The sequence below is a fragment of the Cyrtonyx montezumae genome, unplaced genomic scaffold (assembly GCF_038088225.1).
Source record: "Cyrtonyx montezumae isolate F1298 unplaced genomic scaffold, pur_monq_1.0 scaffold_8, whole genome shotgun sequence".
Taxonomy (NCBI): Eukaryota; Metazoa; Chordata; class Aves; order Galliformes; family Odontophoridae; genus Cyrtonyx; species Cyrtonyx montezumae.
In genome coordinates this window covers 34433318-34456129 of record NW_027072089.1, presented here as the reverse complement: position 1 = coordinate 34456129, position 22812 = coordinate 34433318, and the positions used below count along the sequence as shown (strand labels likewise).

At 40.4% G+C, this 22812-nt stretch overlaps 1 protein-coding gene across 1 annotated transcript in view; it reads left to right on the top strand.

The window, feature by feature from the left end:
- Positions 1-211: 211 nt before the first annotated feature.
- The window catches only part of RAB2A (RAB2A, member RAS oncogene family), a 39548-nt gene continuing 16947 nt past the window's right edge, over positions 212-22812 (top strand). The window contains exons 1-3 of the mRNA XM_065751927.1: positions 212-531; positions 10148-10219; positions 13532-13599. Of these exons, the coding sequence (XP_065607999.1) occupies positions 486-531; positions 10148-10219; positions 13532-13599 (186 nt within the window). The 5' untranslated portion in view covers positions 212-485. The remainder of the gene's footprint in view (positions 532-10147; positions 10220-13531; positions 13600-22812) is intronic.

Below are 22812 nucleotides of genomic sequence, written 5' to 3'. Positions count from 1 at the left end.
CTACTCCAGCCTAGTACCAATCCTTGCCGCTGATGCAAGCAGGTAACACAGGTAACACCCATGCCTTTCTTCCCGGTCTCGCCGCAGCAAACGATAGCAGCGCCACCATGCTGAAGGGGGCGGGGCGTGCCGCGGAGCTCCGCCCCCCACGCCGTCGGGAGGCGGCCGCGCGCCCCCGCGGCTGCCTCAGCACTTCCGGGTCGGGGGCGGGGCCAGGCGCGGAGGTTGGTGCGTGACGTTGCCGGAGGGCTTCGGGCCGTTCGGCGCCTGTTATTGTTCTCGCCCCGCGCTCCGTCCGCCTCCGCCGCGTCCTTCCCGGGCGCTTCCGGGAGCGGCGAGCGAGAGAGAGGGCGGCCGATAGCGGCGGAGGGAGCGGCCGTGAACCGTTTCGAACTCTCCGCAGCGCGAGCCCGGCCAGCGGGGGCGGGGGGGAGAGAGAGCGCGCGCGTCACGAAGGAGCGAGCGAGAGGCGGCAGCGGGCGGCCATGGCCTACGCGTATCTCTTCAAGTACATCATCATCGGGGACACGGGTAAGCGGGGGGGAGCCGGGGGCGGGCGGAGCGAGCGCGGGGCCCGGCTGCCCGTTCCCATTTCCGCAGTGCTGGCGTCGCCGACGTGGTGGCTGCGCGCGGGGACGCGGCTCCCCGCCCCTGCGCCCGGCCCCGCCCGGGGCCTCCGCCTGCCGCTCGGCCTCGGGGCCCGCCGCCGTCTCGCGGCGCTGCCTGCGGCATCCGGAGGGCCGGGGAGCGGCCGGCACCTCCTGCGGGCGGGCCTCGGGGCCGCCGTGCCTTCCGTTCCCTTCCGTGGGGGCCGCGGCGGTGCTGAGCCGGAGGGAAACGGCAAGCCTCGTTGTCTTTTAAGATTCGTTGCATGCACCGGTCTCATCCCCTCTCCCGTCCTTCTTAAGAACTTGCAGTGTGCTGGTTGTCACCGCCGCGCAGCGAATAACTGCGCTTAGGGTCGCTGTGGGTGTAGACGGACTACTGTCTGAAGCCCCTTTCGTGTGCTCTGCGCCCTTGGTAGCATGCTTCCATTCCAACTGTCGTCAGGGGCAGGTCACTAACATAGTTGCCTATTGTGCCTGTGCACTGCATCTTCCTTGTTGTTTTCCTCATACCTGAGTAAGTGCCTCCTTCTGATGACGCAGCTGTCATCTTACATACTCTTCCAGGGATGTTTCCATAATTGCCCATCACGAGCCAAATTGTAGTTAGAACGTAATTAAGCACTGCAGTTGCACTACGCATGAGGTTATTAAACATGCTGGTTGCAATTATTACATTTCTGATTTCTTTGTGGTTTTTTTTTTGTTATTTCTTTAACCTACATTTAAACTCTGCAAGCTTATTTTAGGCTTCTGCAGTAGAAGCTGTAGTACAAATGGCTCTTGAGAGACATCACAGTTTGAAGGACCATATTCAATAAGCTAAGCTTAACATAAGTGAAAATCCTGTTTGACATAAGTGAAATACATATATATATGTATTTATATTTATTTTTATATATATATATATATATATATATATATAGTGTTTGTGTTAGTGACAGTTCATTAACCCAAAGGACAGGAAGATACCTGGGCAGCTTCAGGGGAAGAAAGAAGTTTGTCTACCTGGGAGAATGCAGAGTTCAGAGCAATGCTATTTTGGAACGTGATCAATTCTGCTGCGTTTCCAAAAGTGTGTTGGTTAAAGTGGTAGGGAAGACAGCAAACAATTGTTTTGCTGTATTGATTGTATGCTGATTAAATTTTTACAATGAAATTTCCATAGTGAAATGGTCTGTGTTGTACTTTAGTTGCTTGAAAGGAGAAATGGAGAATTGATGAGTGTAGTTCTTGTTGTTTCAGCTTCTTGAGAGCCAAATACAGAAACAGTGAGATAGGGGGATACTATCTAAAATAAGGGAAATAAGGGAGATAAGGGAAATAAGGGAGAGCAGCTCACAAATTTATTTTTGATTTGTTTTGTTATTGGGTTTGTGGGTTTGTTGTTCTTTTGTTGTTTCTTTGGCTTTTATTCAGAGTTGCTGCAGGAAGCTAATTAAGACCAACACAGTGATTGTTCTTGAAGTAAACTAAATATGCCAATAGTGGAAAGTTGGGTTTCCTTTCATTCAGATCTCCTATGAATCTTTTAGTATTCTAAAGTAGTTAGTACTAGAGAGCCAGTTCATGTTGTGCACAGTTATTTGTTTCCAAAAACACTGTGATGATATAGATGTATCTACTGTCACTCAGCCAAAGACAGTCGAACTTGTAGCTCTGTTTAGAGAAATTAACAATGGATGGGGGCTATCTCGGTCTGTTCCAGTAGTGTTTTGCCACAGCATTGCTGCCAGTGCTGATGCATGCCATGTAATTTTCACAGCAATGCAGAAATTTATCTCTGAGACTTGAGAGTCTTTGGAAATGGATCAACTGCTTGGTGACTCAGCAATTGGTTGTAAACAAACTGTAGGAGAAAAGTAAGACAGCAGCAACCAAGGACAGATGTTAACACTTAGCTCATATTCTTTTTCAGCACTACAAAGCAAAGTGGGTTATGCAAGCTGAAAACAAAACAACGAAAATAAACCTGCAGTTATACAAGACACCTGCATGTGTCTTCTCCAGATTGCAATTCTCAGTGCTTTCATCTGCTTTAAAAACAGGAATGCAGTACAATCTCAGCCTCTTAACATGACAGTCATAGGAATTGACTGTGCAACATTGTATTTTGCTCTAGCGGTCTTGTCCCTTTGCTTGATTTGTTATTCGTTGGCTTATTCTGCTGGTACTTCAAGCACTGTAGCTTTATGAACATGGGATTGTTTCTATTGTGATTGTAACATTATTTATCTAAAAAATATTTTTTAGTTGGAGAGGGTATGGTCTGGGATGGTGTTTGTTGTGGGAGAAACCTGAGATACCATGGCTGTTCTTCAGGTCTTCAGACATCATTGGTGTGAATCTATGTGTTTTTTACATTCTCAATGGGACAGCAGCTGTAGAATTTCAGTGTTAGTGTCTTCAAGAAAAAAAGTCTTATGGAATGCTGTCTGCTGTTAGAGGTATCAGGAAAAGTCTTTTGATCTGGATGCTTCCTAAACGAAGAGTTGGTAAATAAGTTTAAGAACGTATATGAGATATTCTACTTGGGACTTACTTTTGAGACCATTGTGTTGTGGCTGCTGGGGTATTTTCAGTTCTGATTGTCAGCAGGAGGTGATGTGTTCATCGGCTCTCTTGTACACATCTGTTTTTGGCCACCAGTTGAAGTTTAGATGGACTTTGATCTGAGCCTGTGTGAGCACTTTTTGCACATGAAGGTTGCTAATTTTTGCAGTTAGTGACTGAAAATCTTTCTGTTCTCAGAATTTTTTCTCGATTAGGAAATAGGAAAAATAGGATTTTCTGGTATGTTTAGTACTTTCCTTTAGAGACCGTTACAAAACTTTAGTATGTCTGAAATACCAGTTTTGCAATGGTTAGATTTCTTGCCACCAACATAATTTGTCAGTTGTATTCCATCGAAATGTCTGTGTATGATCAGCATTGCCACGTTTTCCATGAGCAGGTCTGTCTTCCTCTTTTCTTTCATGTGTTAGTTCAGCAATCCTCCGAATTTCTTGTGTAATGAACTTCTGCATGCCTTCCAAATTCAGTAAATAATTGCTGCCTATAAACCAAGGATATCTTGGTTGTTCTTACCAGGCAAAGATGAGAGATCTTGTGCCTTATGATCTTGCTTTCTTTACCTGAACAGCTTACTTCACGCAGCTGTTTCACTTGTCTAGGAGATTCTCAAATGTTGAAATTAAGCAATTTAATTGGCTTTACTTTCTCATATCTTTGTGAAATGTTTCCAGTGTCACTTTTTTTTTTCTAGGATAGCTGTTATTTGCTGGCAGTACACAAGGCCAAAGCCTCTGCTCTTAATTTCTACAAGTATGTTACAGTAGTTCTTAACTAAACAGGTGTTCATCTCTCTAGAGCTGATGTTAACAATTCATGATAGTTTGAGAACTTCTTCATACTGAAAGTTAAGCAACTGGACCTACACTAATTATATCTTGCCTTGAGATGCTTTTAATGATACTTTGATCCCAAAAGAGTAGATATTAGGTGCTGTGTAAGTGCATCTTCTTAGGTTCTTAGAAGTGGTTACCTAGAAATAACAAACTGTAAGCATGCATGTACAAATGGTCTGTTACTGTTTGCCCTCATGCTGATTCTAATGTTCCGATAGTAAAAAGGTCTCATTCAAGTTTTTATTATGAATGTCTGTCAATTTTCTAAGTCTGTTGGGATCATCTAGAATGCAAACATTTTCTACAACCTTGTACAGTTTAGTTCTATTAGAAGTTATTTCTGTTTTTAAAAACTTGTAGTTAGCAGTTGAGTTGTGCCATGCAACAAGGAGTGTTGTAAAGGTGAATGCTCCTTTCAGTTTGCTGATTTATACTTTACTTTGATATAGAAAGGAAAAGTTGCGTTATTGCTTTCAGATGCATCGCTGTAAATTATTTACAGCAATATTGTTGTTTGATTTTTTTTTTTAAGCATTGAGTTAAAAAGCCATTTTTACAATACTGCTTTTGACAAGTATATGTAGCCGTCATAAAGGATTTTGAAGGTTATTTTACTTACTTACTTGTCCCTGGCATGTGAAGTCCCTTTGCTCTGCAAGTATTTTGAAACTGTAATCTCTCCTTCCTATTGATTTTATTTAAAAGAAAAAAAAAGAATCAGTTAATAACAGAGTTGTCTGACAGACAACTGTGTGGTAAGAGTTTAATGATAATCTTTGCTTTAAGTTAATGTCTTCTTATGCTTAGCCCTGTGGGAAGGTAATATGCAACTCTATTTTGCTGAGTTAGTAAAAGAAGCTGTAATGGGAAAGGAAGGAGTGACCAAATGAGCTGTGGCCTGTGATGAGACAAGGGGTTCATGAAACATCTGGAAGCAATCTAGAATAGTGCAGACTACTGTAAAGAACCAGAAGTAGCTCATAAGCCAGATTAGAAGTCTGTATCTTGTGACATCTTTACTATTTAATTATCTGGTTTAAATCTGCTTTAGTTTTAAAGTGTGTTATTTGAGACTTGTCTGCTGAGGCAGGCTTTAGCCTATTTAAAGATTTATTTTTGTTTCTTTCCTTAAGAGAGATAGGAGAAGCAGGAAGCTTGTTTCACCTCAGTATTGAGGCTTTGGTTACTTGGGCATCCAACTGACATAGTTGATCAGAGGTTCATAGGTTCATAAGGTTGGAAAGGACCTACAAGATCATCTAGTCCAACCATCCTCCTATCACTATCCCTACCCAACTGCTAAATCAAATCCCTTAGCACCTCATCTAAACGCTTCTTGAACAGCGCTAGGGATGGTGCCTCAACCACCTCCCTAGGCAGGCCATTCCAGTGCCTGACCACTCTTTCAGAAAAAAAAAGTTTCATCAGTTAAAAGGAGGAGATCTGACTCCTCATACTCTTGCAGGGATCTTTGCACTCTAGTATAACCTGATTTAACTCATGAGTACAGTAGGAAAGTACCTACATTTTGAGTTAACTGCATAATGGGTAGGTAAGTCAGCTGAGTTGGCCCAGGGAATTGCTTACCAAGGTCTGGAGCTTTCAAGAGTGATAAATGGACCTAGGAGAATTGGTGAGAGTGAAATCTCACAGGAGTAGGGTTTTGCCTCTGTGGGTGGTACGCTGATTGGTCACCCTGCCTTTTGAAGCAACAAGAAAGAATAATCTGAGATGCCTGAGCTAATCCAGTGCTTATCTGCTGTCAGAATGGAAGGTCCTGGATACCTCTTGTTCTAGCTACAAATTTCTGCTTCTGAGCTGTCTGCATCAGTATTTGTCCAGTCCTTTGGAAAGATGGTTCAGTTCACAATGGTGATTTAAAGAAACAAAACCAAGCAAATAGCAAATGTGATCACAAAAGAGTAAGAGCCATTCTGAGTAAAGGGGCAGAATTGTGTGGGAAGGAGTGAGTCTGCCCGTCAGAGGTGGTCAGAGATTTGCCTTCAGAATTTAGTATCAGTACTGCAGCTGAGATAACTGCTGCTGCAGTTTTGTTTTTTTTCCTTTTGTCACCTTTCTGGGGCTATAGCAGTGCCTATGTGTACAAGTTAGGAAGTGAGCTTTGCCTTCCCCCACTCACCCACGTTTTTTTTGGGTGTTTTTGCATTGTTGGTTTTGAGACAGATTGGCTTTCTAAGACATTGTCATCCATGGAGGGAGCAGGACTGCAGCACTTAGATGGGTTTAAATTGTTGTGGATCCCTATCTTCTGGCTGTAATCTGGAAGTAGGTGAGTTTAGTCTATTGGTAATAAAAACCTGGCAGTTCCTTTATGAAGTCTGCAGTGTGCCTCTGACTCTGCAGTTGACAGTTGATCAAGCATAAAAATATATATTTCTTTTCCTTTTCTTGAGTTATTTACTAAGACTCTCAGGAGCTGCAAGGGGAGAAGGAACCAAGTCTGCTTTCTTGTCCAAAGGAATTGAACTGGTTTATCTGTATCATCACAAGTGCTGTGGTTACAGAGCTGCTTTCTAAATTGCTACAAGCAGGGTCTGCTGCTAGAGGGAACAACTCTTTATTTTGTATCCCTAGTCCCATGGGTGTACTATTATTCTGGGTGACAGCAGTTTTCTGCTGCATTGGTTTCTTGATTTAGCTCACTGCGTAATCTCGTGAGTGAGAGGGAGAGGTGAGCTGTGCTGCTCTGCTGCTCTGGCTTGGTGAGCACTGAAACAAACACTAGTGCTGAAGTCAGGAGGTGTTGAAGCATCTCTGGGCCAATGGGGACCATAGCAAGGGTCTGGCAATGTTTTGCCTAGGGAAGTTGACTGCAGAGCAGCACCCAACTAATGAGGAGGCTGTTAAGGAAGGCAGAGAAGTTTGGAGGCCCAACTCAGTTTGGTGGTTTGGAATACAGAGGTGGAAGAGTACAGCAGTACTGTGGTGCAAGTTTCACATTACTTTCTTTCACAGTTTGAGTACTAAGAAATGAAGTGATTCTGCAACAGGATCTTGCAAAAAAGCATACTGTTCCCTTCTGAGCACATAATCTGTTGGTTGCATTGGTTCCTAAGCAAAAGCTTTTGTTTGCTGTTTGTTGGTGAAATGTAACCAAGGTCTGTTCTTACCTCGTTTTAAGATGTTAAGAGCGTTTTTTTTTTGTTTGTTTGTTTGTTTTTTTTCTTATCCTCTGGGGATGGTTAGTCTGAAGTAATTGTTGCAGTAAAATGGAGTATGGGTTAATAAATAACTGAATCTGCCCCTTCTGTGTTATACAAGGGGCTGGCATGAGACACACTCCTAGGGAGTCTGCCTCATTTCAGGCAGAAAACTTAGAGTGCTAAGGGTATGATTATCTCACAAATAACCACCTTGCTCAAGAATTAACCAGTGGAGTTAGTGAAAACAATTGTATGTCACTTAATTATCTGCCACGCCACTGTGAGGTGATCTGTGCAGCACTGATATATCTCACATGATGGCAAGCTATTCAGGAGTTAATCTGACCCCTGTTTCTGATAAAGGCTCATGTCTGTGTAGCACAGTCTGCTCATGCTCCAGAGGTGTGGGTCACAAGCTGATGTAGTAAGAAACATCCTATTACAAATTTGCAATGTGTTAAAAGTATAAAATGAAAACAAAATGTTGCTATTAAATAGAGCTGTTACAATATTTATAAGCATTCTAAAGATGAATTATAGCATAGATTTAAGAGGAGTTGCAGCTTTGTTTGCAAATTCTTATGAAAATCTTTCAGTGCAACACTCATGGACTGCTGAAGGGTTTGGAAGTAGCAGGAATGGCAGTGAAGAAATACTGGTTAATTTCTTCTGTTCCTGTTGAGTGAACCTATCAATCTGCTCCCCAAAGCCTTGCTTTAAGAACATGCATGTGCAGGCACCTTGGTCATTTTGTGCTAACTGCAGACCGTGTTTGCGTCAGAGGGCTGTGCTTGTCCATCATTTGGACTGTGCTGACCCTAATGTTTGTATGTTCATCCAATCCAACAAGCTGCTTGTGAGCCTTCCAAGAAGAAATATCAAATTGCTGCATGAGAACTGGTGCTAGGACACTGAAACAAGTGTCGTTTTGTTGATCAAATTTTGAAATAATTTTCTAACGATGGTGAGATTTTTGCAGGTAATATTTGATGGTAGTTTTGAGGTTCTGGTTTATTCGGTGATACTTGAAATTACTTTTTCAAGTTAATGGCAACAGCTATTCCTTGTTCTATTTCTGGATTGATTTATAGGTTGTTTTTGTAAGTGAGATGGTGATTATGTTCTGTGCTTGGGCAGCTGTATTTCAGTAGTGGTGATATAAAAGTTATCTCTGTATGTAAACACTGCTCTGGGAGTAATATAATTGCTGTTATTTTAAGACTCCTTAGAGGTTTGTATTTTCTGTCTCTACAGCTCTAGTATTCTGCTGTCCTTCAGTTTATTTCTTATGTCCAGCACACTCCCCTTCTTCTTCCTTTTCTGTCATGTCCACTAACTTTGTTGGAGGCTGAATGTGACATAATTTCTAACTGCTTCCCAGTTCTTGCAATCATGAGCTGGAGAGCTACAGGAAAAAGAAAAAAAACCAATCTGTTAAGGCTGATGCTGTAAACTTTGCCTTGGCTGTAGTTCCATGCCACTCTAAGCTGTTGATCTGCTGCATTTCTCTTCCCTCATTTGAACTTGCTCTCATGCTTGTCTGGCCTTGCGTTAAGCCATTTCTGTTTGCTTTCTCACTTTTCCTATCAGGTTAGCATGCTTCCCCAGCAGAAAACTGAAATGGCTTTGTCCAGTGAGTTCTGAAGCAGTGTGGAGAAGGAAGCATGAACATGCTGTAGGGAAGAGTAGGGCCAGCAGCAGCAGGGGCTGGCTTAGCTGGCTGAATGGCTGCTTCAGATGTTATTTACCTCCAAGTGATTGAATGCAAGTTTCTCATTTCTGTAAGATTTAATTGAAACTGGTCTTAGCTTTTAAGACTAAACTGACAGGTGGGCAGTGGTTCTGATAGAGTAGGCTTTGTTTTCTTGTGAAACTGTACTAAAAGACTCTGGGAATGTTGAAGTGAGCAGTAGAAAGATGTCACTATATGTAATCCTCTGCTATGCGTATCTTGCGTCTTAAAATATGTTTCTACTTTTACCTGTCCCCCTTCTTTTTCTTTTTTCAGTCAGGCATGTTGCTCCTGACCAACTGTTGCTGACCTCTAATTTGTGGCTAAACTACCCTTACCTTGCTGTACAGCTTAAAGAGTCCAGCAGGAGAATGGATGTCTCAGTATTCCATTTAGATATAGTGCAAAGTCTCAGTGTATGTAAATCAAATGTGTGATTGCCAAGTTGTATAAGGCTAAAAAGATGAAATATGACTTGAGTAGAGCTGGAGGAATGCCACCTTCTGAGTAAAAGAACAAGAATAAACTACCTGTGGATAGTCAGTGTTTACAAATGCAGGTAGTTCGAGTATTCCTAACAACTACGTCTACTTTTATGTACTTTCATGTACAGAAGAGATTGCCCATTTGCTGTCCAGTATCTGTGTAGTGTGAAACAGTTAACCCATGTGGGTCTGAGATCAGGATAAATGTGTTATCCTGTGTGGTTGTAATGTGAAGTCATTTGTTGCCGATTCTGCTTGGGCTGCTTCTTGGCCTGTTGGGAACTACTGAGCAGTAGCATGTAATGATCACAAGCAGCCCACAAATACTTACTGTTACCTCAGCTGATAAATCAGGAGATGTGGCAGTAAGATGTTGTTGAGGATCATGTTAGCTTGAGAGAAAGCTGAAGCTACTGGAGGAGAAGTAGACATAGAATTGTGGTGAGGAGTGGCAAGCCCTGTAGTTAGAGTGGTGAGAGGATAGGGAATAGTTCTTTGAAAGTCTGTTAGGAAGCCTTTTTTGCTCAGTGTTAAAGGTTGAACTACTTCAAAACAGTAACTGTTTTAATACTTCTGAAACTTGAAAAAGTGTTATGAGAGAGTTGTGTTTATATGGATGCTTTTAACTTAGTACTTCAGGTTCAAGTGATGACTTTTTTTAAACAATATGCACCATTCACCACAATTAACTTACATTGACCCTTGACAGATTATTTCAAAATTTACTTAAAACTTTTTTCTCTTCTTTTTTTAGGTGTTGGGAAATCATGTTTATTGTTACAGTTCACAGACAAGCGTTTTCAACCAGTCCATGATCTCACTATTGGTACGTCTCTTTGGTTCCCCCACAATACTAATGTGCTGTTTTGAAGTGTATTTAAGATTGATTTGTTTGATTGGCTTTTTTTTTTTAAGGATTTTAAGCAGCTGGGGTAACTCAGCATGCATTTATGAGTTTGTGCTAAGCTAATGTTGAATTTGTTTTCTTTAGCAAATCTCTAGCTGATAGGTATTTGTTAGCTAATGAAGCCAAGTGGAGGCCTGTTTCTTACTCAAAAGATAATACAGAATTTGAAACAACAGCAAAAATCTATCTCAACAGCAAAAAAAACTATCTCAATTATCTTTTGCTAAAAAGCTGAAAACTGAATGTGGATGGAATTTCAAGCCTGAAATGCACAGAAGGTGATGCAAATGGCAGACATTTCACTAGGGAGCAGGACATTAGCCTCTAGCTAGAGAACTTTGAAGACAATTAGTAGATAAAGGCAAAGAAAAGTTAAGGTTAAAGGTGAATAAGCAAACTTATTATTTGGCAAAAATAACTTACAGGTAGACAAGAATTGATGTGTCTCTGATATGTGTCCTTTCCATTTATGGAAAGGATAGATTTTTTTTCATAATTTCTCAGTTGATTGAGGACTGTTTATGTTAGGGTAGGATTTGATATTCGTGCTGTGAGAAGTGAATACATGTTGTCAGAATCCACTGTCTCTCCCCTAACCACAGTAAATTATACCAACTTCTATTTGTGTTTCCACATAAAGAAAGAAGAATACAGTTTTACTGTTAAGCATAAGAGATATTGTAGCCTCTAGTAAGTTTGCAGAACCTTTTAACTTGTTCATGTTATTTCAAAGAACCTGTTAAGCTTTCCTTCTAATCATGCTGAGTGTTGTACAAAACATATCCCTAGTCTCTCTTTTTAGTTTGTGTCCTGGAATACGTAGACTTCCTGTGTTGGGAGTTACTAAAACAGACACCTGAAAGATAAACAAGTATTTTTCATGTCACAGAATGTATGATGTGGCTGGCTTCTGGTTTGACCATCCTTCCACAGCTTGTGTGCAGCCATTTGATATCATTCAGACTATTAATTAACATCAATTTTCACATACTTCTGATGTCTTGGCAGCAGGTAGGCTAGCTGAATAAAAAGCCTGAGATTCTTCATGGATGTATAGTTTATTGTCATCTTTTCTTCTTTAGTCCTACCAAATATATGACACCCCTATAAGCATATGCCTTTGGCAGTCTGTGGCACATTCCTGCTTCATCAGCAACTTGGTAGGTTGTGAGAAAAGCTTCGCTTCAGCAGGATGGCTGTGGTGGAAGTTCAGTGCCTGTCGTACAGCTAGCTGACATCTAGGAGCAGGTACAGGAGCTGGTGGCATGAGGAAGTGAACCTAGCTAGCAACATTGTGAGTGATACTGGAATGGAGCAAAGTAAGCTGCTTGGAAAAGTGGAAGGAAGCTTCCAGCCTACATCCCTTTCTTCGTTACTGTTACGGCATGTGTCTGATTTGGACAGAATAGTTTTATCATTTACCCCGACAGATTTAGGAGGACAGAGATAAAGAACTTGGGTTCTAAGTGATGCGAGTGCCCATGTGGGGCAAAATAGGATGGGTTGGTATTATCTAATGTGCTTACAGCTGTTGATGTCAAAACTCCAGAGAACCTGTAGATTGCAAAAGGCAATGTAACACAAGCACTTTCTTCTCAGTGTAGTACTTTTATCAGTATTGTACAACAGCTTTACCAAGTGGGAGTGCGGTTTCTGTTTCTACTGTGGGCAACTCAGAAGAGAATGGAAATTGAAATTAGATGTGGGGAAGAAAGTTACTTCAAGTGTGTAAAAGTTCAACCTGAAATTTTAGTATAGCTAGCCTAACGTATTATTTCTTAAATTCAGAGATAAACTTTAATGAAAACAAGGAGGAAAATAAAAGACAAAAATACCTACTTCTTTATACCCTGTCTTTTAGCTACATTCAGAGTCATGCAGAATTGTAATACAGTACTCGACATAAGAACTTAAAATGCAGCAACTATCCCTATAGATTTCATTTGAGGATGAAAGTGCCCACTATTAAAATAATTGAAGCAGAAAGAGGCTGCATGATGCAGTTAACAGACAAACAAAACTAGAATATGGTTTTTGTAGATGGATAGAGGTAGCAAAAACTACTGTAAAGTTTTGTTTGCTCTGCCCATTGTTTACCCTCAACTGCAAACTTATAAAACTTCTGTTCCCTCTTTGAGAGAAAATAGTTTCAAACTGGGTTGTTTCAAATTCAAAATGTTCTCTAAGCAAATATTTTGATGGAACAGGATAGATATTTTTAACTTTTCTGTGAGGTTAGGTGTAGAACTAAACATGTAGGAAGGTTGCTGAGTTTATATCAGCTGCTCAGTGTCTGCATTTTGAGATCGAGTAGTAGATGCTGACACTTCTGGTAGTATAAACACCTTCCTCTGGCTTTGCACTCAACATCAGAGCATCGCGTTTCACTTGCTCCCTCATTATTACACCTTCCCCTGCTCTTTTTATTTTCCATGCAGTTACTACAAGTTATTTAGATGATGGAGCACAATGTTGTTTGTCCAGTGGGTTCTATTTGGCTCCAGTATCCAGTTGGAGAGAGGGTGATTTCCTCCCTGCCTTTCCCTTCTGAAAAGTCATTACTTCTGCAGAAAGTACCTGTGTGATCTCAGAACTTCTTTAAAAGACTGGAAAATACTGATTTTTTCCACTGAAGAAATTAATTTGGTGGTTGGATGTTTTCTTTTCCTCTGTTGCTTTCCTCTCTGCTGCTTACTTGATTTGAACTTTAACTAGAATGGATTTTGGAAGTATTGTTTTTATAAAGGCAGATGAGTTCTAATTAAAACAGTAATAGAATTTATCTTGCTGAAGGTGACCTTCTTTTGATTGTTTTGTCTATTCTGTTGATAATGAATCATGGTTTTAACTTCTTCTGAACTACCTGCAGCAATAAAACATTGGTAGAGTGTTAAAAATGACTGTGACTGCATTCAGTTTTCTACTTGCACTCAAGCACGTGTTTTTTTCCTCTGAGAAAGAGCTATTAAATCATTTGGAAAACTTGGTAGGAAATACCTCCTTAGCACTTGCTCCAATCAATGTGCTGATAAAGCAGTTGGAAAGTTACAATTTTCTTCCTTCTGGAGAACTTTGAAGCTCTTTAAAGCAGCTCAAGAATTAACTAAAGCAGGAGGAGAAACAGATTACTGTGAATACAAGAACATAAGTTAACTCAGTAATTGTATTTCTAGGAAACATTCTTCTTTCTGCTATCTTCTAATAACATAACCTTTTGTAAAATCTGTCCAGGTGTAGAATTTGGGGCTCGAATGATCACTATTGATGGAAAACAGATAAAGCTTCAGATCTGGGATACGGTAAGTAATTAAACATTATTTGAGCATGTGGCTACACTAGCTTTTTCTTTTGGCATTCTGGTTAAGCTCTCCATGATCTACACCATGTTAGGCTAAGTCTTGCAGCTCTCTGTGGTTTCACTGAACATTAAAAATTTGCTTAATTTTTTGGATGTGACATGCTCTTAAACAGCAGAAATTTGTACAGTTTTACACCATAACTCAAATTCCTTGAGCAGTGCTTTCTCAGATTTAGGAAATGCTTCACTTTTTGTTTTTGTTTTTTGTTTTTTTGTCAGAAGTTGCTATAATACTCAGAACTTAGATTCCTCTTAGTCTATCTCTGTACGCTCATGCAAGGTTTGGCTAATGTGACTTTCTGTTGGCATGTGTCTACTGGCTTTGTTCAAGAGCTCTCTGGAGTAGATTTTTGCATTTGCAAGTAGGATTTAAGAGATACTGCTCACTGTTTTCACAGAAAATGGCAAGAACTCCAGTTCACTATAATTATCCTAATACTTGGGTAGTTAAGAAAGGATTGGTGAAAGCTTAAAGTTTCAAAATGCCTACTAAAACAAATCCACTTTCGGAGTGAGTTCCAGTTAAAACATCTGTTAGCAAAGTCAGATATATTCTTGTTGGGTGCTGCAGCACAGAGCAGTTGGCCTCAGTGTTTGTGGTGGTTAAGATTCAACAGCTCTAAGACATCCATACCAATAGCTTTGTCTTTCTTCTTTGCTTAGCTGTTTGTTGTGTCACAGTTTTTTATTTCCTTTTCCAAAAGTGTTTTAAGATAGAGAAATGGCTGTAGGTTCATGTTTGTGCTCTTCTTGGCATAGTAAATCAATGAAGGGAGATGCATTTGTATACATGTGTGTATCTTAAAAATGTAAACAAATGCAGTACTTTAGCTAACTTACTATCTAAAGTCTAATGTGCTTTATTTATTTTACAAGTTCATCATTTAAAGACATGTCTAAAACCTGTGCCTCCTGACATATTCTCCACAGTATAAATGATTTATGTTCAGATTGCCATCAGGCTTTATCTGAGCCGGGCATTTTTACAGCTACAGCTGCAGATTTGCTAACTACCAAGGTAGCTGAGAATTTCCCAGTTCAATAGACAAGCAAAGGATAGCATAAACAGAAGCTTCAGGAGCAAACTTTAATATGTAACGTAACTGTGCGAGGACAAACTGATCCTTGTTTCCTGAAATTGGGACAGATGGTCTGCAGACAAAATTACTGTTCTTACTACCTATGGTAGTCATTGTGTTTCATTATCTTTCAAAGTGATTTTATTAATGTGCTGATACCTATTTCCTGGATACATGTGAGCTTTACCTCTTTTTTCAGTAGGTTGTGCTTTCCTTTGTGCCTCAGACTGAGTAGCTTTGCTGTCTGTTCGGCTACTGATGAGCATGCAAAGTGTCCGATAGTCACAAATTCAATGGAGTTGCTCTTGGTTATAAATTATAAGCTGTTTTTTGGCAGGGATTTTATTTGGCTGGAATCTTAACTGATAACACAAATATATTAAAACACTCATTGAAAGCTTTCATATTCTCTAAATAGAATAGGAAATCATCATTAATAATTTATAAGTTTAAGCAGTGAGTGACTTAGTATGTTGCCTGGAGTTAAAATGTTAACAGTGCACAGACTTTTTTAAAGGTGGGATAAATCTATTATGATCAAGTCTCAAAAGCATATCTTCATTCCAATGGCTTGGTTTTGGGGCTTGACTGCAAAAGTATTAAAGAAATAGTAAGATACGGTTGAAATGTGCATTGTATTTCTTATGAACATCAAGGTACACAGGTATGTCCATAGTGACCAAAGTTAACTGTGTCTCTTTCGTTTTTCTGGGCTAAACGTTTCCTGGATTTCTTTCTCTTTTAACAAAAGCTGCTAATTGTTGCTGGTACTGTCTTGATATTTATTAAGCGATAACAATTTCTATTTGACAAAAGAAAGTTAATTTTACACATAGGTCTAAGAAAGCACTTGATGCATTGAGTTACAGCACCAACACTTCTCTGATTTAGCACTCTTATAAGTTCATAAGTTCATAAGGTTGGAAAGGACCTATAAGATCATCTAGTCCAACCATCCTCCTATCACTATCTCTACCCAACTACTAAATTAAGTCCTTTAGCACCTCATCTAAACGCTTCTTGAACAGCGCTAGGGATGGTGCCTCAACCACCTCCCTAGGCAGGCCATTCCAGTGCCTGACCACTCTTTCAGAAAAGAAATGCTTCCTCAGGTCTAATCTAAATCTTCCCCGGCGCAACTTGTGGCCATTCCCTCTCGTCCTGTCATTACTTATCAGGGAGAAGAGGCCTACCCCCTCCTCACCACAACCCCCCTTCAGGAAGTGGTAGAGTGCAATAAGGTCTCCTCTGAGCCTCCTCTTCTCCAGACTGAACAATCCCAGCTCCCTCAGCCGCTCCTCATAAGACTTGTGCTCCAGGCCCCTCACCAGTTTTGTTGCCCTTCTCTGAACACGCTCCAGGGCCTCAATGTCCTTCTTGTAGTGAGGGGCCCAAAACTGAACACAGTACTCGAGGTGCGGCCGTACCAGAGCTGAGTACAGGGGGATGATCACCTCCCTGCTCCTGCTGGCTACACTATTTCTAATACAGGCCAGGATGCTATTGGCCTTCTTAGCCACCTGGGCAAGAAGTGCTTTTAATCTACTACTGAGCAAGAAGCATTTTGAGCAGAGACATAAGAAATGGAAAACTAGAGAGATAATTTGTTTCCACGGGTTAAAAGTAAACGAGGACTTTTTCTTTCTTAAGCAAAATGCTAAGATCTGTTTGTCTTCAGCAGATCAATGCAGAACCAAGGAAAAGTGCATTCCTTAGCAAGGGCAGTGTATGGAAGCTGCAGCATACCTCACTGCAGGATGTAGGTTAACTCACAGGTGCAGCTGAGGGTAACACCATTGTACGTCAGTGAGGTCCTCATGTGTGGTTTCTGTTGTATATTTTTTTTGTACCATAACTCAAGCATATCTGATTTTATTAGCATCTTAGTTTCATTCAGGAGTGGGCCACAGAACAAGGTCTTCTTACTGCACTTTGGATTTCGTGTGAGAGTACACAGACTGGATTCCTTTTGGGTGAGGCTGTGCTGGAAGGTATGCTCAAGGAGTGCACGTACACCCATTAGCAATTGTAGTCCTGTATTTGTTCCTGTGAGCTGATGTCTGATAAAACTGGTCTGAAGTGAAATAAAAACAAAGTATAGGGAAAAAAAAACTTGCATAAAAGATGCATGGTGTGAGCACTGTGTACTTGTGACATCAGCATCTGGTGTGTCTCCTCATCTCCCAGCAGTGGAGGGTGCTTCTGGATAGGCTCTCCCTGCAGCCTGGCTCCAGAAGCGTGCTGCTGTGTGTGCTGCCATGTCAAGGTGTTAAGGTCTGGGAGTCCTTGGATTTCACTTCTGCTTCGTGATGCTTTTAGGCCAGTCAAGGGGAATGCAGGTATTGGATCAAACTATCCTTTTGTCTTGTGTGTCTCTAATCTCTGGATTATTTTGTTTCCTCTGATCTTTATCTTAGTAAAGTTTTTCAGTAGTTGTAAAGATTGAGAAGTAGTTTTGTCAAAGCGTATTTTACTAGTATAAGTTCAAATGCTCCTTTTTGGACAAGTGAGCTAGCATCAGTTACCAGCATCCACTTCCTGTTTGAGGACCTAGAAACAGAAGCGGCCTGTAGAAGCCGGCATGTTTGTTCTGGGAGCTGTTCAGCTTTGCAGGGTTAAGTAAGCTGTGTAGATGAAGGTTGCTTGTCTTGTGGCAGTACAACACTGAGAAATATAAAAATCACTTCTTCTCAGGAAAAAAAACTTCATTGTTGCAGAGTGCTGCTGGGCTTGTTACCAGGCTGAGTCATTATCCTTCTTTTTGTTGTTGAGGGAGGTTGTTCTGTATTGTATTTATTGTTAATAATAAGTCATTATTGACGAGCAAAAATAAGCAGCGGTTGGAAGAGGGAATTAAAGTTCTCTCAGAAAGCTACATGGGGAGATGAGTTAAAGTAATACTATTTATGTTTTACAGATTAATTTGATATGAGTTTTTTTTTGTGTTTGAAGAAAGTTCTTAATATTTCTGCTTCATTTCATGGAAATCGATCAAAAACATTTTATTAGTATATTTTGCTGTTGCGTTTACACAATTCTTGTTAGAAAGTAAAAACTTTTTTCCTAGTTTTCTCCTTGTTTTTATACATGTGAGGGATGGCAGTTCTAGACAATAAATTATTCCTTGTAAGCCCATATTTAAAAACGAAACAAAAAATAACAAAGACCTCTGCCTTTCAGATATGCTAGACTGCTAGACAAATTTGAAATTATCTTTTCTTATAAGCTGTTTTCACTTGCTTTATAAGTCACATTAATGTGTTAAATGGATATTCATTTCATCTTAGTGATACTGTCGACTGCTGGGGTTGAGCACCTCCCCGCAGCCTCCAACTTTGCTGTCTTATTAATGGCCTTTTTCATTACATTTTATTCTCACTTTGGTAGTTAGAGCTTGGATGGATTTTGTCCATTTGGAAATGACTCCTCTTGCTGTTTGTGTAATTAGGGCCATTTTTTGACCCTCAGTGCCAGTTAAGTTATTGTTTGCTTCACTGGTAGTACTTTAGGAAACCAGAGTAACTTGTTCTACTGTCTGGCATATTGTTCACAAACCTTTGTCTGTGATGTGCTTAAATGCATTTGTTTATTGATATGCTATATTTGTATTTTATTTCCACGCTATATTTCTTGTCAGTTCCTCGTGGCATTTCAAAGTAACAAAGGAAGATCTTGCTTAGGATAAGCCCCAAGATGAAGGAGGGCTAGTCTGCCTTCTGTCTGCAGTGAAACTTGAGTTCTAATGACCATAGTTACTTAAAGGTTTCAAGTATATTTACAAACTGAAATAATTCATGAGGGTACTTCTAACTGTGGAGAGCTGAAGCTTTCTGTTTCTGTAAGTGTGCTGGGAATTGCTTTGGACATCTAAATTGCATGCATTCAATGTCAGAAAAGAGAAGCATATGTATAGTTGCACCCTTGGGGTTTCTTATTCCTCATGAAATTTCAGTTCTTGTTGGGCATCTGACAGATTTATTTTTGATGCAGTGTGTAACTTGTAAGTCTGTAATTTTTACAAGTTTTAACGAATTCATGCTCACCAATGTCTTTTAGTTCCATCTCTTCTACAGGAGATGGATCTTAGTAGGGAACATTTTTGTTGGAAGACACCACTGTTGTTTTCTTATTTTACACTATCTTTATGCCTATTAATTGTAACAGATGCTATTAAATCTCTTAAATTATTTTCTTTCCAGAGAAAGAGACATAATGGTGAGCCATATTATTGCATTTATATCAGCAGGTTACCATGTGACTAAAAGGCTGTAAACTTATTTATAATTTTCAAATCTGTGTTGAAGGGTATGTGTTGCTCTTCTCACTTTCTGAAACATTTTATTTAAGGGATCAACTTTTTGAAGTAGTTCCCAGTTGGCAGTTGTCATAAGTAGTCTGACAGTTGTGTCAACTGGTTGTTTCTGAGATGCGTTATGATTTTCTGTGCAGCTTATGAGGGTGTGTGCTAGTTTAAGTGAACAGTAATACTCAATGTGAAGGAGGCATTCTTGTCACTTGGTCTTGACTGGACCACACAGAACAACACCTTTTAAAACTGAGTATGTCTAGAACTAATAACTGTGGTTCACTGTAGTTTTCCATTTTTCATGGAGGCATTTTCTACGTAAGATTTTCTCCTAATAAAAGCTGTTGGTCACCCCATGCATTGAGGACATGCTGGAATGCACTCAGAAATCTGTTTTTGGAGGAACCTTCCAAATACTACACCACAGGGAATGGAGTATTCAGAAAAATGAACTGTTTTTGTGGAAGGCATGCCATTGAGGATCCTATTTCACTATCTAATGTTTCCTCTACTGCATCACAGCTCTTTTTAATCTTTTTGCAGTTTACGTGTAGGTTGCTCCAAAAGTAATGCCTGCTATTTATTTCCACGGAGATGGCAACAGGTGCAGAGAATGCACTAACACTATTTGATGGAGCAAATTTTCAGCTATGAAACACTATTTTTCAACGTAGTCACCATCGTCAGCTATGTGTTTTCACCAGCAGTGATCAAGAGCCTGCATGCTGCACTTACAAAAGATCTGCACCAGTGGAGCTGACTTGCTATTGCCACTGCTGAAACACACCACACACTGCAAGTGTAGGTGAGTGTCAGTGGTGCAGTTTTTTTCAAGTGGAAGAATTCACTTCCACCCTTTTGCTTTATATGCATTTCCACGTCAGACAACATTTGATCGGAATGCCCTTCTGCTTCCATCTGTCACACGGCAGCAGAATGTAATGGAATATTGGCAGGAAGATTCAGCCTCTACTGCCATACCACCACCGTTTGCCTCTGATGTTGTGGGCCAGTATAATAACGTAGGTGCATTACTTTTGGAGCAGCCCTCACAGGTTCAAAAAAACCCACCATTCAGAATCTTTCCACTTACCAAAGATAACAGAGACTTGTGTATACATTTTGCAAACAAATCTTCTATAACTACACAGCATCCTTGGAAATGCTGCTGAGATTTCCTATAGGAAATGTAGTACTTGAAGTGTTTTCGCTCACGCGCTGCAGGTGTGTTGACTGTAACACAGTTACATGGTCTAAAAGCTTATGAAAACTTGAGCTCTGGGCCTGAATCTCTGTGCCCCTAATGCGATGGGTAACGTGTTATGTTCCAATTACACCATCATTTTGAAGTTGCACCTTGGTCTATACACAGATTTATACTGAGAGAAAAGTGAGAATGTATGTCCATGCAGTTGATCAGTTCATGCAGGGATTAAGGTTTTTAGTACTGTTTCAAAGACTTGTAACTCAAACTGTGATTTCTTAAGACTCTCATTTCAGAAAGTTTGTCTTCATTAGCTGATACAATGTGAATTCTAAAAGCTCATAGGCCAAAAGACAACCAAAGCTGGTGTTATTTAACAAAGAATCAGTTGTTTATCCGAGGCTCACTTTTTCTCATTTTCAGTGAGCTACTATTCATGTCACAACTAGCACCCTTTAGCCTTAAGAGAGAAGAGGCATGTTCAGGCCTGTTTAGTATGTTTGAACAGTAGCCTGTAGGCTACTTTATCAGGGCTGGAATTTCTAGAGGTGAAATAGCTGCTGTCATCTGTCTGTTGTCTAAAAGAACTTCCACCTTCCTGCTTCCTCTTCAGGGTAACTGAAAGTGGGTGTAACCTGACATTGCATCAGAGGAAAGGCTTGTGTTGTCTCCACCAGATGTAATTAGGCCTTCATTTAGTGTCTGCTGCCACTAACTACTAACTCCCCTGCTCCCTCATTCAAATCCCTGGCATATGTTGCTGAAAAATTTAACAGCTGTGTCAGGTGGAGTGTTGCCAACTGGTTAAGGGAAGTTCTTCTTCCCCTCTGCTCAGCAGTGGGGAGGCCACACCTGGAGTGCTGTATCCCATTCTGAGCTTCCAGTACAAGAGACCTGGGCATGATGGAGAGTCCACCAAAATGAAGGGACTGGAACACATCTGTGAGGAGAGGCTGAGAGAGCTGGGACCCTTCAGTGTGAAGGAGCTATAGAGAGGAATCTTACCAGGATCAGTAAATAAATACCTGAAGGGAGTGTGCAGTGAAGGTGGAGCCCAGTGGCAGGATGAGATCATGGGCACAAATTGGAACACAAGGGGTTTTGTCTCAACACCAGGAAACTCTTCTTCAGGAAAGAAAAAAAATCTCTATGAATGACTGTGCACTGGTTCAGGTTCCCTAGAAAGGTTGTGGAGTCTCCACCTTGGAGATGTTCAGAAGGTGCCTGGACGTGGCCCTAGGCACCCTGCTCTGGGTGGATGGACCTGCTGGAGCAGGAGTTGTATCACATGAACCCAAAGATCCCTTCTGACCTCAGTTGTTCTGTGAGAAAACTGAAAATTTGGAAATTCCCTTACAGGAGCAGAGCAAAGTGTTACATTTTTGGAGAGTATGGAAAGAAGTATACGCGTGCTGTTAATTCCACTTCACAAGATAGAGGGCTCTCCTCTCATATCAAACCTGGTTTCAGTTTTATACTGAGCTTCCTTACTGCTTGTTCTATTCTTTGCTTCTTGGAGCTAGTAGATGAACTTCAGTTGGTCCTTCTTTGCAAGATAGATGAAGTATTATAACCATAATGCGTTTGTATTTAAAAATGTTCTTGCCATAATAATTACTCTATTTTGGGGTGATAGCCTATGCTTCTGTATTTTGTCTTCCCTTCTTCTTGAAATAAGCAAAAGAGAAAGTTACCGGATGAAAGATGCTTCAGGTAATAACAATAGAAGCATATATATGTGGAATCTTTTACATGCCTAACCCATGCTGTTTTGACCTTAGACTTCACTCATTTAGATTTCTGTAGTTGAAATAGACTTTAAATAAGTGGTTTTTTTTACTGTTTACATGTAGAGATTTATGTATGATGCGTAAAAGATTCATTCTTATGTGTTACACATATGCATACCTTTATATATTATGTAGCATTGAGTTTCTCTATGGAAACTCAGTTTTCTTCTGTTTAGAATGAGAGGGGCTTTGTTTTCTTTTACCTTGGTGTAAGTAAACCCAAATTTGTTATTGCTAAATGGAAAACAGTATCTTCTTTGGGGAAGATAGTAACGTTTTCCACCCTTTTCTCAGTCTTTCCTTCAGTAAGCAATGGTATTTAAGAGGTATCATCATGGGCAAGTAAGAAGCAGTTGAAGATGTTACAGTAACATCAAGATTTAAATACCAAGTGATTCTTGTAAGAACTCCAATTCTTACATTCTTGTATAACTGGTAGAACTGCTGGCAATTGTGGCTGACTTCAAATTGGTCATCTTCCACAGTAAATTATTTAACATGACAAAGTGGAATTTATGAAACAGGCAGTCTTAAATGTGGTAGGCTATGTCCCCGTAATGTACTCTTTTCTTTTTTGGCAATGCATAGAATGTATTAGTAACAGTAATTTGTTTACTGTCAAGTCAGGAGGAAAACGTTTTATGTATCTGCTGTGCACTTGAGCAAGCCACTGCGCCAAGAAAGGATTCTGGACTTTGTCAGAGCTCCTGGGCAAGAACCCACTACTGAGCTAAACACTTGTTTTTACTGTTCCTTCACATACTCTAGCAAATCA